General features: G+C 44.5%; 2 protein-coding genes across 2 annotated transcripts in view; one reads left to right on the top strand and one right to left on the bottom strand.

The window, feature by feature from the left end:
* Nucleotides 1–3,437: 3,437 nt before the first annotated feature.
* Nucleotides 3,438–5,554, top strand: LOC123041329 (transcription factor BHLH156). Its single transcript, XM_044463967.1, has 3 exons — nucleotides 3,438–3,986; nucleotides 4,118–4,534; nucleotides 4,834–5,554. Exons 1-3 carry the CDS (start codon nucleotides 3,486–3,488, stop codon nucleotides 4,945–4,947), a joined length of 1,032 nt encoding a protein of 343 aa, XP_044319902.1. The 5' UTR covers nucleotides 3,438–3,485; the 3' UTR covers nucleotides 4,948–5,554.
* A 3,974-nt stretch (nucleotides 5,555–9,528) lies between these two features.
* LOC123045287 (uncharacterized) overlaps nucleotides 9,529–14,762 on the bottom strand; it is a 6,084-nt gene continuing 850 nt past the window's right edge. The window contains exons 2-8 of the mRNA XM_044468289.1: nucleotides 14,507–14,551; nucleotides 14,179–14,293; nucleotides 11,254–11,323; nucleotides 11,126–11,174; nucleotides 10,379–10,476; nucleotides 10,138–10,276; nucleotides 9,529–10,050 (exon numbers count right to left, since the gene is read on the bottom strand). Coding sequence (XP_044324224.1) covers nucleotides 9,895–10,050; nucleotides 10,138–10,276; nucleotides 10,379–10,476; nucleotides 11,126–11,174; nucleotides 11,254–11,323; nucleotides 14,179–14,293; nucleotides 14,507–14,551 — 672 coding nt within the window. The 3' untranslated portion in view covers nucleotides 9,529–9,894. The remainder of the gene's footprint in view (nucleotides 10,051–10,137; nucleotides 10,277–10,378; nucleotides 10,477–11,125; nucleotides 11,175–11,253; nucleotides 11,324–14,178; nucleotides 14,294–14,506; nucleotides 14,552–14,762) is intronic.

Raw genomic sequence — 14,762 nt, 5'->3', positions numbered from 1 at the left:
GGTTGCAACGGATATCAACAAAAAATTTGGTTGAACATGGTTTGTCGCTTTGTCCCAAACTTGATGGTACATCCAGTACACAAACATGTACCGCCCTGACTGACCGGCAACGAGAGGCAGGCAGGGGCAGGCATCCCCATTGAGAAACACATGACGTTCTGTCCCGGAAAGTATGTAGGGTTTTTTTTTTGCCGGCGAAAAGCATGAAGTTTTCTTTTAAGAAAACTTTCAATTTATTCATCTTCAATCATAAAGCAGCACAACGAACACCAGAGATAAATAAAATTACATCTAGATTCCTAGACCACCTAGCGACGACTACAAGCACTGAAGCGAGTCGAAGGCGCGCATTGTCCATCCCTTGCCGGAACCGGGTAAAACTTGTTGTATTAAACAGTCAGAAAAGTCGTCGTGCTAAGACCCAGTAGGACCTACGCACCAGAGCAACAATTGTCGCCGATGAAGAGACGCGTATATCGAAAGGATCCGACTTGAGGACACATGAACGTAGACAAACAAAAAAAGGATCCGGGTAGATCCACCGTAGAAAACTACCAACTGAATCCCATGAGAATCAACGGAGACACACCTCCACATGGCCTCCAAAGATACTAGATGCACCGCCAAGACGGGGACTTGACGGGAAGAATCTTATTCCATCTTCAGGTCGTCGTCGTCGTCTCGTCTTCCTGAACCGGACACAAATCCTATCAAAACTCAGGAAAAAAACATCTAAATGGAGCCCTTTCGCTGGCAAGGGCCAGGATCCACCACGTCTCCATGGCTCAAGAGGCATTGGAGACGAGATGGACTTGCACCGCCACCATCGCCGATGGAAGGTAGAGGAACCCTAAGCTCTTTTAGGACATGTAGTTTTGACTGTTGCTCCTACCTAAATATGCAGGTAAGAATATTTACACTTATGAACACACGCAAGTATTACACTATCATATTTATAGGGTTGTTTGTTGTAGAAGTGAATGGCATTCTATTTATATTACCTTATGGTCAGCCCATGTCCCAACTTGGACCGAACAGAGGATCAAATATGTAATCATTGAGTTACAAGTTGGGTGGGGTAATTCCATAGAAAAAGCTGGCTGGGATAATATATATAACTGTTTGGGTAATTGTGAATCAACCTGTGGTTGGATGGTTAGAGGGACTGTGGATGTTCCAGTCGACGACGAGGTGCCTACGTTGACTTCGTAAATTTCAAGATGATATGTCGACTCAGTCTTTCTGAGGTGCTCATAGGGGTGGGGTGTGCGTGCGTGCATTCATAGGGATGAGTGTATGCGCGTGTATATGAGCGCTTGCGTCTGGACTATGTTCAAAAAACTGTTTGGGCAATTCTCAACGTTCACACTATCTACAACCCTCAAATCCACCCCAAACACCCAGACAGACTGCCCGATCAGTGATCACATGCAAAAAGGCACCCAACCGGGAGCCCCAAATCCGGCCCATATACGGAGCGGATACGGGGACGCCCAGACGCAGCCGCCACTTAGGATCGGCCTGCTAGGGCCCGAGGCGCCCCAACCGATGTCCCCACAAAAACCGTAGCTGGCCGGACGAACCCTAGTCAAACCCCTCACTCCTTTGAGTCAATTGGTCCTCTTTGCTCCCTCCCAACTTCATTCCCTCCTCTCCGCCATGGCCAACTCCGGCAGCGAGCGGGACCCCATAGACTGGGATGGCCTCGTCAAGGAGGAGGACGTCAGATCTAGCAGCTACGCGCCAGATGATGAGGAGCTCACGCTCCGCATCGCCATCGACCGGTCGCGCATCGAAAACAGAGAAAGCATGAGCTCTGTCACATCCGTTGACTCCTCCGTGTCCCACCTGCGTAATGCGGGCGGCGACAGCCCGTCCCGCTCCCGTCCAGCCTGCTCCGCGCCGCTCCAGATTCGAAACAGGGCGGGCGTGTCCCCTTCCCCTCCGGTGGCTACACCGCCCGTGTAGCGTTCGTGCCCGCGGTTCTTGTGTGCATGCGTATGCCGGAGTCGGAGGCGAAGGCGGCCCGACGCGAGCGGTAGCGGGCGGCGATGGCGGAGCCTAACTCTTCGCGCCAACGCGCATGGTTCGTCCCCCTTGACCCGAAGGAGGCCCTCCTCTGCAAGGTCATGCGGTGCTCATTGGCCATAGCGAAGACCAACGTGCTACTCCTCTGGCGCAAGAACGCGAAGGCGCTCCGCCTCGACATCGAGGCGTCAGAGCGCCTCGCGAGGAAGGACTCAGCCAAGGCGAAGGCGGCCCGACACACGAAGGAGCGGTAGCGCCTCCTCCGCTGCCTCTCCAGCTACATCTCCTTGTTAGAGGAGAGTGGCACCACCACGAACAACGACGACGACGATCCTCCCGCCGCAGACGCCTACACGGAGGAGATGGACCGCCGCGCGCCGACCGCAAGGGAAATGGCCCGGCTAGGAAGTGCTGAATTCCGGCCGCCCTGCACTGCTATGTTAATATTTGTGGTTGTTTTATGTTTTAGGTTGAATTTGAACTTCGTCGACACTTTTGGATGAATTTTGTGGATGTCTGATGACCAAAACGCTATGTTCTATGTTATCCCGTATGATCTACTCCCTCCGTTCCTAAATACTTGTCTTTCTAGAGATTTCAACAAGTGACTACATACGGCGCAAAATGAGTGAATCTACACTTTAAAATATGACTACATACATCCGTATGTTGAGTCCATTTAAAATGCCTAGAAAGACAAGTATTTGGGAACGGAGGGAGTACGTAATTTGCATGTGTTTGTATGAAAAAGGCGTAGGATATTTGAGGTCCGTGACTATGGGAAGGACAAAATTACAATTGTTCGTGCACTACAAGCAGACGTGGCTGGAGAGTCCGCGGGCGTTTGAGAGGCGCAATTTGTCAATCCTGGTTGTTGATGCTCTTTGTGAACCAATAATTAACGGGCACAGGTACATATCCATGTTTAAACAAGAATCAACCCAGCTAAAGACAACTTACAGTCTACACAACTTTAGATTTGTAGGTGGCCATTCAGATAGACCTAGGTAGCGGTCTACTAGTATCGTTTCCCATGCACTAGTAGCAGTTAACCTTGATTAAAAGAGAATTATTCAAGTGTCACCCTAATCTAATCTATGTGCATCTAATCGATCCATGGGGAGGTGCTCAGTTCATGCCTGTTTAACAACATTTTGTAGTAGTATACGGTTAGCTGCTTCGTGTCAAACCGCTGGCTGGCTGTCGACGGCATAAACAACCCAGTGGAGTAATTAATCCAACCCCCTCCAATCCCTGCTGTACCATCTTCTTCCCCTCCGCTGTTAATTCCATATAGGGCGCAGCACAAACTGGGTCCAAACAAGATTCCTTCCACATTCAAAAGGCTGCGAGGGCTACATATAAAAAGCGCGGCACCCACCGGAGCTCCCGCGACGCCTTGCCTCAATCACTTTACCAAGATAACCCACCACCGGCCGTACCGAATCGAATCGGTAATGGAGCACCACCAGCGGCTGCTGCATTTGTCGCCACACCAAGAGCACCTCATGATCGGCCCGGGCTTCTTCGACGTTGACCCGATGCACTTCCACGGCGACGACGGCGGCTTCGCGGTGCAGCCGGCCGCCGCGGTCGTCGACGATGGCGCCTGGATGGAGGACCTCATGCATCTCGGCGACGAGCTGTTCGGCGGTGGAGGTGGCGGCGGCGGCGCCGGGGACGACAACGACATGGTGGGCGCTGCTGCTGACCAGGCATGGCGGCAGGAATGCGAGGGCGCGTCCCCGGACGACCACCCCTGCAGCTACGACGACGTGATCAGCCCTGTCTCCGGGGAGCAAGGCGCGGGCTTCGAGCCTAGCCGCGACGACAGCGACCTGTCGGGGACGAGGAAGAGGAGGGACCGCTCCAAGACCATCGTGTCGGAGCGCAAGAGGAGGTTCCGGATGAAGGAGAAGCTATACGAGCTCAGGGCTCTCGTCCCAAACATCACAAAGGTTAGTACTAGTAGTTCCTACTGGACTTGCAATTTGTATCCTCTCGTGTCGTGGTCGATAGAAACAGTTTGTGGAGTAGGCACCAATTCTTACTGGGAGCGCGCGTCACTTTCCTCTGTACGTACGTGCAGATGGACAAGGCCTCCATCATCGCCGACGCAGTGGCGTACGTCAAGAACCTGCAGTCGCACGCCAGGAAGCTCAAGGAGGACGTGGCGACGCTCGAGGCGCGGCCGGGATTGGCCGGCCGGCGGCAGCAGCAGCAGCAGCAGCAGAAGCAGGGCCGGCGGCAGGGGCAGCACGGCCGCAACGGCGGCGACGACGAGGGGAATAGCGGCAGCTCCAGAGGGGGCGGCGGCGCGCGGGTGACGCTAGTGAGCGCGGCCCAGGTGGGCGAGGGCCGCTTCTTCGTGACGGTGGAGTGCGAGCGGCGGGACGGCGTGGCGGCGCCTCTCTGCGCGGCCGTCGAGTCCCTGGCCGGCTTCCTGGTGGAGAGCTCCAACCTCGGCTGCTCGTCGGACCGCGTCGTGTCAACCCTCACACTCAAGGTACTACTCCTTAGTTGCAAGCAACGACGCTCGTCAAATAACCATTATTCATTTCTGTGACAAGTAATTTTAGACGAAGAAAGTATTTGAACTAAAACCACGACGAATAATTTGAAACGGTCACCCGCAAAAAAGAAAAGAGTAATTTGGAACGGAGGGAGTACTTGCATGGGAATTTTCTCTCGATTGATTCCTCTAGAAACTGTGGTGCTCTCTCTGTGCATGGAATTCCAGAGCTCCAAACGAGTAGTAATACTTAGTTTTACTGATGTGGTATCGCCGTGCGTGCGTCTGTGCAGGTTAGTGAAGCAAGGGAGGAGGTGATGATCAGCGATCGCACGGTGAAGCTGTGGGTGATGGCGGCGCTGCTCAGCGAGGGCTTCCGGCCAGAAGCCACGTCGGAGATCTGCTAAGCCAGCTGTCGTCATTCCATGTGTTGTTAGTAGTGTGGCGTGTGGCATGTCCTCTGGTTTGTCCCTGTCCGTCCCATCCGTAACAGATGGCTGCTCAAGGATACAGAAAGTGGCCGAGTTGTACCGCTGCTGTGCTTCAGTCGACCAGGGCCGTCGCGCGGCCCGCATGGTTGGTCAAACGGCGCCGTTAAATGTATGAATCAAGTGACGGTAACAAACGCTAGCTATGGCCGCCTGTGAGTGATGCACTATCGTTCATCTATGCCGTGCCATGAACAGACGCTCGTACACGTTTTTGCCCACGGTATTTATGCAGTGCGCGCAAGAAGAATTAGCACTGGCATATACTGCTACCACTGCTGCTGTACCCAGTTACACTCACTCTGTAACTCGTTCGCTCGCATTCAAGCACGTAGGCATCGGTCAAGTACTCGATCCAGACTGTGACACAGATTATAAACTAGGACTACAAAGTTCACTTTGGTAGGGACTCAATAGTAAGGGTAAGCGATTAAGTAGGTTCTCTCTTTTATAATTTCCATGTTGTAACTTCCTGGTTCTGACTTCTGAGTTATATTAGCCTTTGTACAATGCAAAGTATTTTTTTAACACGGTATAAATGCAGACGCTCGTACATATGCACATACACTTATTCATATGAACGCACGCATGCACACCCTACCCCTGCGAGAACCTTTAAGCCGGCACATTATCTTCAGATTGATAAAGTCGCCGCAGACCCCTTCGTGGATGCACATCACCAGAAGAACTGAAATAAATCCAGAAAAATATGACCACCAATGCCAAGTCTAGGACTTGAACCTTGGTGGGTTGGTCCAACCACAAGGAACCTAACCAACTGAGTTACGCTCAGTTCGCACAATGCAAGGTATTTACAGAGGTGTCTCCGAAAGGGAAAAATGGTTTATTTTTCAAGCACATGCCTAAGCACCTTGCATTCTTCGGATGCTTGTGTCACTTAGCTTGTAGTAGGACCTATTTAGGGCTGTTTTTGGTGCTATTTGACATATCTTTAATTTACTCTAATGTTATGTGTGTTTCTATCGAGAAGCTACATGTAGCTTGAAGGACAAAAGTCACTATTATATCCCATCTCATAGGGAATCAAACATTATGTCTAAAGCCACTTGTATCTAACTGAACCTAAATATTTTTCAATCGGAAGGCGGCAATCTCGCCAATCGTCTAGGCACATATGGTGACTTTCTTAATCTTGAAGTACCTAACTCGGTTCTTCAATTGGCGTTGTGTGAGTATCACTATTGCAGAATCGCTTATCAGTGACGGGCCCAAAACGTTCATTACTGAAAAGCAAGCAACTCGTCGCTAATAATTTGTCATTGATAACTTGTTACCAGTGACGATTGGCTTCTTATCAAGGAATAATGATTCGTCAATCTTATGATTTGAGTTAGTCATGGAGAAAAATGGAGGGGAGAGGCGGATGTGGTCTGAAGGGATCTCCTATGCGATGATGTTTTTTAGAGCATGCAAATTGTGTGACATGGCTTTATAGAAGGCAGAGGTTAAAATACAAGAATTCAAGCAAGCTCCCACCACTTGGCGAGTATCAGTTTAGGGACACTTGCCGATCCGAGTGAAAACCTGGGGTGTTACATTGTTGTTGTTCGCTTTTTTTCTATTTTAATAATTTGATTGTGTGCATCCTTGGTATCCTAAGAAGCTCTTGAGACCATGTTAATGGATAAATTGGATGTAAACTGGTATCTTTCTTTTTTATATTAATATATTTCTTTATCCAAAAGAATAAGAAAAGGCAGGCAGTGTAGCTGACATAGTTTGTACGAGAACACATCCAATGCGTATTCATTTCTACAAAAATACAAATCAAAATTTTACCCGCAGCTCCAAGAAACAAAGTTGGAGTATTCATTTTGCCCATTAACACTGCCAGCCTTGCCTTTGTTCTTTTGGTTTCTAGAATTCTGGACTGGATTTGGATTTGAGTTTTCGTGAAATGTCAAATACATGTTGTATCTATATTACATCAGGCGCACCGATTATGTTAGCACAGAAGACCCATACAACAATGTTCAAAAGCGCTGATTATTCCCACGAGCGATCACTTATTATCAGTTTCTCAGTATGTCAATTTGTGAATTGATAAAATTCCGAGACTACTCAAATCTAAAAAGAACTCCAAAAATAAAATAAATATAGTTTAATCTGATTAATCAAACACGAATTTAAATTATACTCCTTGACATCTTAAATTATGGGACGGAGGGAGTAGCATTTTATTTGTGTTATGATAATACCAATGTACACCATTAAACCATTAAAACATTTCTAGTGCTTTTGAGCCTTTCACCAATGTAAACCATTAAAACACACTGTATACATTCAATCTTTGTGAAGAGAAGGCTACGAATTAAGTTTTAGAAAAAGAAGAATTCGAATTAGATCTACAACATGCTCTGCTACACATGACACATTACAACTTCAGAGCAATTGTTAAATAATAACGAGAAATAAATGAGACAGAGAGACACAAATTTTTATGTGGAAACCCTTGCGGGAGAAAACTATGGACGCACGAAGGCGTATCACTATAATTGGGAGGAGTATTACATTACACGAGAGGACAAACATCTACGTGCTAATCTGGTGGAGATCTCTCTCATCTATTCTATGACTAGCTGGTACTATATAAAGGGGCAAACAACTCTCTTTCTTGGCGGACACGAAACAGAGTTCTAGTCATGCTACGTCTAGCACGGTTGGCATGCCGTAGTCCGGTAGGACTCCATCCATAGTACAATACTTGTATGGGATTCGGAACACAATAAAATAACACTCCACCTTGAGACGAAATCCCTTACAATAATCATAGATAGCATCAACTCCTCAATTAAAGTCATCACAAGTAAACCTTGTGCCTGGAAACTTCCATAGGACTAATAAACTTCTCATGAAGTCATATTGAGCAAATCAATCAGTAGGTCGTCCAGAAAACAACACAACTATCAACAAAGCAGACTAACAAAACTTGGTCTCCCAATAAAAGTCTGAGTCTGTGCCACTGACCTCAAAAACTGAAACTGCTCAATCATCAAATGACATAAGTCACCATATCTCCTGTGGTGCATGAACGAGCGCATAGCTCATAGTGCAACATCTTGGTGCACATCACATTGTGAAGAACTCATCTCATGGAATCTGAACGTGCTTCAAAACAGAAAACACAAACCTCGGCAAACAATACTCATGCAAGAGCATATGGTACGGATGGCATCGCGTGCACCCAAAAACTGCCGACTTGTAGTGGTTAATGAAAATCCATGACATGGTCATAAACTGTCCTTGTAGAACAACTGTCGGATGAAGGAACCATCTTAACATGCAACGGAGTTTCAACTCTGCAATAGACCCCTCTTGAAAGAGCAAAGACAACTGAATTGCACTTGAAACTTAACAGCGCTAAATGTTGTAGTATCTCGCAGAAACAAATCAATCTCCTTCTTGCATGTCAACTGATTCTCATCACGAACATGAATATCAAACAAAACCTTCACATGCATAACAGCAAAATACTATGGAGAGAATAGTATATGCTGGCTACCAACAGGCTTAATAATTACCTCTTTCATACCCTTTTTTTTTCTTGAAACTGAATTGTGTTCTTCAAATAACTGCAGCAATATTTCATCCATTATCCCGACAGGCCATAATCCCCAAAACTCCACCTTGAAGAAAAACTGAGTGCATCCTGATAATTGGCTTGCGCAAACAACGCTCGCATCTCGGCTTGCCATAGGATAAACCTTGTGTTACGATTCAGCAGCGGAACATCGTACTTCATGGATGCCATGAGTAGATTAAGTATGTGTTCACAAAGTAATACAAGCCGATAAAAGAGATATTCTTGACAGAATAAATTTGCGGGGCAAAGAACCAGAGAGATAGCACCTGGCAGCTTCAGGCAGCGAACGTAGCAGACGAATTTACCGAAGAACGAAAAACTTGATCTGGCAAATTTCTTCGGTCTCACGTGAAGAAGTAGTAGGCTAGTAGCAGATCTTAACCTTCACGTGAAGTAGCAAGGCTACTAGATTAATCAGATCTTGAGAACCGTGAGTATTAGTAGTACTGTCTTCACATCACGATTGAGGAGCAGCTCGTGGACTTGATCGGTCTTCACGCCAGAGAAAGTAGCAGCAGTAGCTGCGGTAGGCCTGACGTGAAGCAGCAGGAAAAACAAATTGATCTCTTCACGTGGACGTGAGAAGTAGTACTGTGGTTGGCTGCCTCCAACTCGTACTACTAGTACGATCAATCTTTGCGTCGGAAGATGTGACGCCGCTCTAACTCGATCAGCTGGTAAAGTAGCGCCAATCCAGATGTGCACGTACCGATTGGAACGCCTGTCGGACTCGGTGACGTGCGGCTGCAGAATCTCGAGTCGGATTCGACGGATCGCCCGAACGCGCGCGGCGGCGCAGTAACCCTAACCTCTCGTCTCAAATTCGTATCTGCGAAAATAATAACGAGAAATAAATGAAACAGAAAGACACGGATTTTTACGTGAAAATCCTTGCGGGAGAAAACCACGGACGCACGAAAGCGTATCACTATAATTGGGAGGAGTATTACATTACACGAGAGGACAAACCCTCTACGTGCTAATCTGGTGGAGATCTCTCTCATCTATTCTATGATTAGCTGGTACTATATAAAGGGGCAAACAACTCTCTTTCTTAGTGGACACGAAACAAAGTTTTAGTCATGCTACGTCTAGCACGGTTGGCATGCCGCCGGTAGGACTCCATCCATAATACAATACTTGTATGGGATTCGGAACACAATAAAATAACAGCAATAACTAGCAACTGCCTTTACGCTGCAAATAACCAAGATTGACAAGGTCTCCAAGATATCAAATCTATCAGACGAAGAAAATAACTACTAGGCTGATCTTGGTGCCAGTTTATCTAACCAAGACAGGATTATCGCAGCTCCGTTCTCCCACGAGCAATCTAACATCAAATCATGTGCTACCCCTTCCACACAGACAGGTTGCACGTTGTAAAATCTTGCAGTTTCAGAAAGCCCTTCCGCATCCTAGATAATGGAAATGTTTAGAGCATGAGAAACGAAACATTTCTTTTGTATGTGCGAGAGATTTGTTTGGGGGTTGGGTTCACTCACAACAATGAAATCATTGCTTGCACCCATAACAAGGATTTCTAGTGTACCATCTGTGGCAGAAGGTACAGGCAATGATGCATTGAGCTTCCTCAAGTCAAATAGTGGCAACTTTGAGCTTTCCTTCATTAGATTTTGGTACCTAAAACATGATGTCGTACATTATTGATGCCATGATAAGAAAGAGGCATTTAGACTGCAAATGGCTTATGTAAGCCGGAGATGGAATGAGAACAAAAAATACCTCAGGACAAGTTCATCATCCATTTGTGATGAGAAAAATGTTTCTTTGCAGAGAGGCAATGAATTTGCATATGCTTTTGCGGCCAGGCTGAGTGTAACCTGATAGCAAGGTGAATAAAATTTCATGCATGCGCATGAACAAATTCACGTGACACAAACAAAGTATTCAATACTGATGGCTTGAAGAGAGACAAGAATAGGTTATTCATAGTTTGAAGCAAAGAAATGGTCGCATGTAGTACATGAAGTGTATGATACACGCAGAAGCAAAGAAAGTCAACAAGTATGATGGGGTAATTAAGGTCTAATAAACTGTGGATCAGCAAACGTAACCAGACTCCACCAAGGAGAATTGGGAGAGTTAAAATAGGCATAGGGAGTTCAACCCAATTGTACAAGGCGAAGAAATGACTGCCAACAAGCATGGCAATTCATACAGAGCATTGCGAAAGTGAAACTTCACTAAGTTTGTTCAGTGCTTGATGCTATATTAGCAAGCACTCCATATTAAGAAAATTTTGGATTTGCTCAAAAGGGAATTGATTGATGATTGCATGATAAGTGAATGTTCAAGCCTTCAAGGCATTTCACACCTGGCAAGTGAAAACAGAGTATAACACCCACCACAGGTGCTAGAGTAAATGCTAGACTAAAAAATGTAGATACAAGGCATCTCAGTATCGCACTGAAATTCAGATAGCTGAATGATAAAACTCAAAGGAAAAGGATAAATTATAGTTCGGTTTACCTTGATAGCAGCAATTGGTTTAGTCAAAAGGTAACGCCATACTAATCCACTGGAGAATGATACAAAGGAGTTAGATCACAATAATAGTAGGTTATAAATAAGATGGTAGTAAACAGCAATAGGAACACCTGTTTCCCGAGGGAGGTACAGAACAGACAAGAACAGCGCCAGAAAGCTTCGGATGAAGAGGTTCTGAACCTATAATAGAAAAGGTGGCATGTAGTGACTTTACCATAAATGGAGACAAACATTACTTTTTCCTTCAGAATAATGAGACTAATTATTCATTAGCAAAATGTGGATGGTAATATACTGAACATACAAAAAAGAGTGAAATAAGATATGCTGTTGGGCTGATAAAGGACTAAACTTTACTAATTAACATGAATACTATGACTAATAAATAGTTGTAAGAAAACACAACATTGATACATACAAGGTCCTCAAAGAAAATAACTTTTGCACGTCTCAAGGAAGACCAGAAGGTCAGGAAAGTGCATCCATCTTGCTATTATTACGACTTAGCATGCAAAAAAGGATATTTGGAAATTAAAATAATAGTATTTGAAAATGAGCGTGGCACTTCAAGATAAAAGTTCACAGAAATTTTGATAAATGGATGAATATTTCTTTCCTTAAAATCGTAACAAATTAATAGCTGAAGTTAATTTGGTGTAGTGCTAAAAGTGTTAAGGTTATTATGTTTGAAGTTAAACAGTGTGTTTGCACTCTTCAGGATACATGCTAACTCAACTAATGCGCTCCACCTCTTAGTTTAACAAAAATGGCATATCTTATTAGATGAAAAATACTACTCCTTTGATTCATATTACTTGTTGGTCAAACGGATGTATCACGTATTTTAGTGCTAGATGCATCCATTTGAGCGACAAGTAATATGGATCGGAGGGAGTATCAATACTTTGGAATGGATAGATTCATTCCAAAGGCTTACAGATAAAATTAGGCACAACCAGGGACCCATGGTTTCCATCCTTCTCAGCAACCGACTTCTTGAGATTCTTGACATCAACCACAGTTAAACCACGTCCTTCTAATCATTGTACAAGAATAATTTCAAGGTCACTCACTGTTCATCCAGAGAAATCCCTAACCCCCGTCAGAGCCAGAGCAGGATTAAACAATCTATGGTCCTCTCTCCCTCTCCCTCTCTCCTCTCCTTCTCCCTCTTATGCTTATGTCAAACAACCTGGCAAGAAAATAGAACACAACTAGTCCTTTGGCAGAACATTGTACACATGTTCACTGTTCAGCCATTCAAAAAACAGTACCCCATCATACAGTAATTAACTTTCAGACTGCTGCAAAATCTGCTAATGTCCATGTGGTTTGATGATCCACCACAGGTGCCGTGGCAGATAAGAAATGAAGCAAGCTTCTGCTGCGCCCTATAGAACTGAGAATCACACCCCCTTACCCACTAAGGAGGAGCAAGACTAGAGTTATGGAGATGCAGAAACAAGACTTGGATTGAAGAAGGATAACGGCACTTGGTTGAAATCCTTTTTGATTTGGTATTTTGGGGAAAAAGGTTATCTGTTTGTGTGCTAGGCTCAACTCGAGAACTTGTGTACTAGATTTTGTTTTTGAGAAAAGAACTTCATGTAATAATTTTTATCTGTGCCAAAGGATCAGTTATTTATGTAATACCCCCTCTGTTGATTTGTGTAAGGTGTCCAATTTTTTCCAGCTTTACCTTTGATCAGCAATTAACAATTGGTTCAACAGTATGCGCATTATGTGATACATAATTGATACCTTTGGATTTGTATTCAAAAGTATTTTCATATAGCTGTATTTCCTAACTATGAACAAAGTATTTACAAGAAGTTTAAGGTGAAGGTTCAACTTCGGAAAGCATGGGCACCTTATATTATCTTGTAGAGGGAGTAAGACCTAGTTTTTGTTAGCATGTCTAAACCATGGGTATGGATCGTGGTATCATGTAATACTACAACTCTACCAGCACTCTATAATACTGATCTTAAGATGGACCGCAATATGAAAGGATCTTGGCCGGACTGTGATCCAACTCGTGACATTGTTAGAATCATGACACGGTTCGAATTGTGCATGACCCACACTGAGGACAAAAACAACCTTGACAACTGCTCAAAAGCGGCATTGAGCCCAAATGGGCCATTGTCTTTGGTTCTGCAGAAAAAGCTTGTAAATGAGTCGTCATCTTTGTATGTGGCAATGTTACTTAAAGTTTTGAAGCCTATTACTCCTGTTGTCCTGCCTCAGCATGTTATCTGGCTGCATGAAGCAGTGGGATGCATGCATGCATAAATTGTTGTTCAAAGCCGAATGAGCTTCTAGTAGCACAGATGCTCAATGGTGCACTCGATGATGCGACCTAACTTAACATGAAATCCCAGTGGCCTTCTAATACACTATTAGTTGCCAGTTTATGCAGTCTTCCCATGTGTATGCTTTTGAATTAATTATTACTTTCAGCATCAGTAACCACATAATATATTAGGAAGTTATTCGAATTTGTCTACATAATTGGGTTGGATAATCCACTTTAGGTATTGCCTTATAATACGTCAATTGGTTATACTTACAAATAAAACACCATGATATTGTGATAATATGGTACAGTATATGATCCAATACTGCTGGTAAGAAAACCATACTACCCAGTATGCAGAGACTTATAACCTTGAATCTTGGTCAAAAGTACATCTTTATGCAGTTGACAATTCTATGAATGTTAGCAAAGAAGATAGTCGTTATTGTGATAATATAGTACAGTATATGATCCAATACTGCTGGTAAGAAAACCATACTACCCAGTATGCAGAGACTTATAACCTTGAACCTTGGTCAAAAGTACATCTTTATGCAGTTAACAATTCTACGAATGTTAGCAAAGAAGATAGTCGTTCACTTGGTCAATTCCTTTCCAAGCATCAGATTTATTTGTTAACCACGAGGTTGGGAAGAAGTACAAACATGCGGAGCATGGCAAGAACGCTCCAGAGTAACATCCATAATGCAAGAGTTTACCATTGGTGAGAGCATACCTTGTAGGCATGATATATATTGCTGCACAATCAAGCCTCCAAATGAATGTCCAATTAGTATCGGTGGGACAGGAACCTCCTTTCGGATGAAATCAGCAATATCGCCAGTATGTGTCTACTGCAAGTCAATCACACACTGGGCTGACTCTTGTGAGATAATAAAGAAATGAAGTATGATACAACCATTGCTGAAGTGTTACAGTGAGCAATGCTGTTAGTTGCAGGAAGTGCTGCATTACTTGCAACTTTGTGGATGATTTATGCTACACATACGGGGTCGCAGAATAACATAAATTACTCTGAATGCACCTCAGTTTCGCCAAATTACCTCAAGCGTGCCAGCCACTGTGTCAGATGGAATGCTGCTTTCACCCTGCAAGAGATCATAAGTCAATTAAAGTGTGACACCTCGGTAAGAAATACTACTCCATTATATATGTCTTGTAGAAATGCTCACAATTGCTGCAAGTCCACTTCATAAAATCATCACCACTGTTTGACAACCCAAACACACTATGTTGCGTATGTTATAGAGCAATTTAATTGGCTATGCAACAGCATTCATCATCAAACTCCCTCCCTCC

This window comes from Triticum aestivum, chromosome 2B (genome assembly GCF_018294505.1).
Source record: "Triticum aestivum cultivar Chinese Spring chromosome 2B, IWGSC CS RefSeq v2.1, whole genome shotgun sequence".
Lineage (NCBI taxonomy): Eukaryota > Viridiplantae > Streptophyta > Magnoliopsida > Poales > Poaceae > Triticum > Triticum aestivum.
Note: the sequence above shows the minus strand (reverse complement) of the source record. Positions and strands in the feature narration are given on the sequence as shown.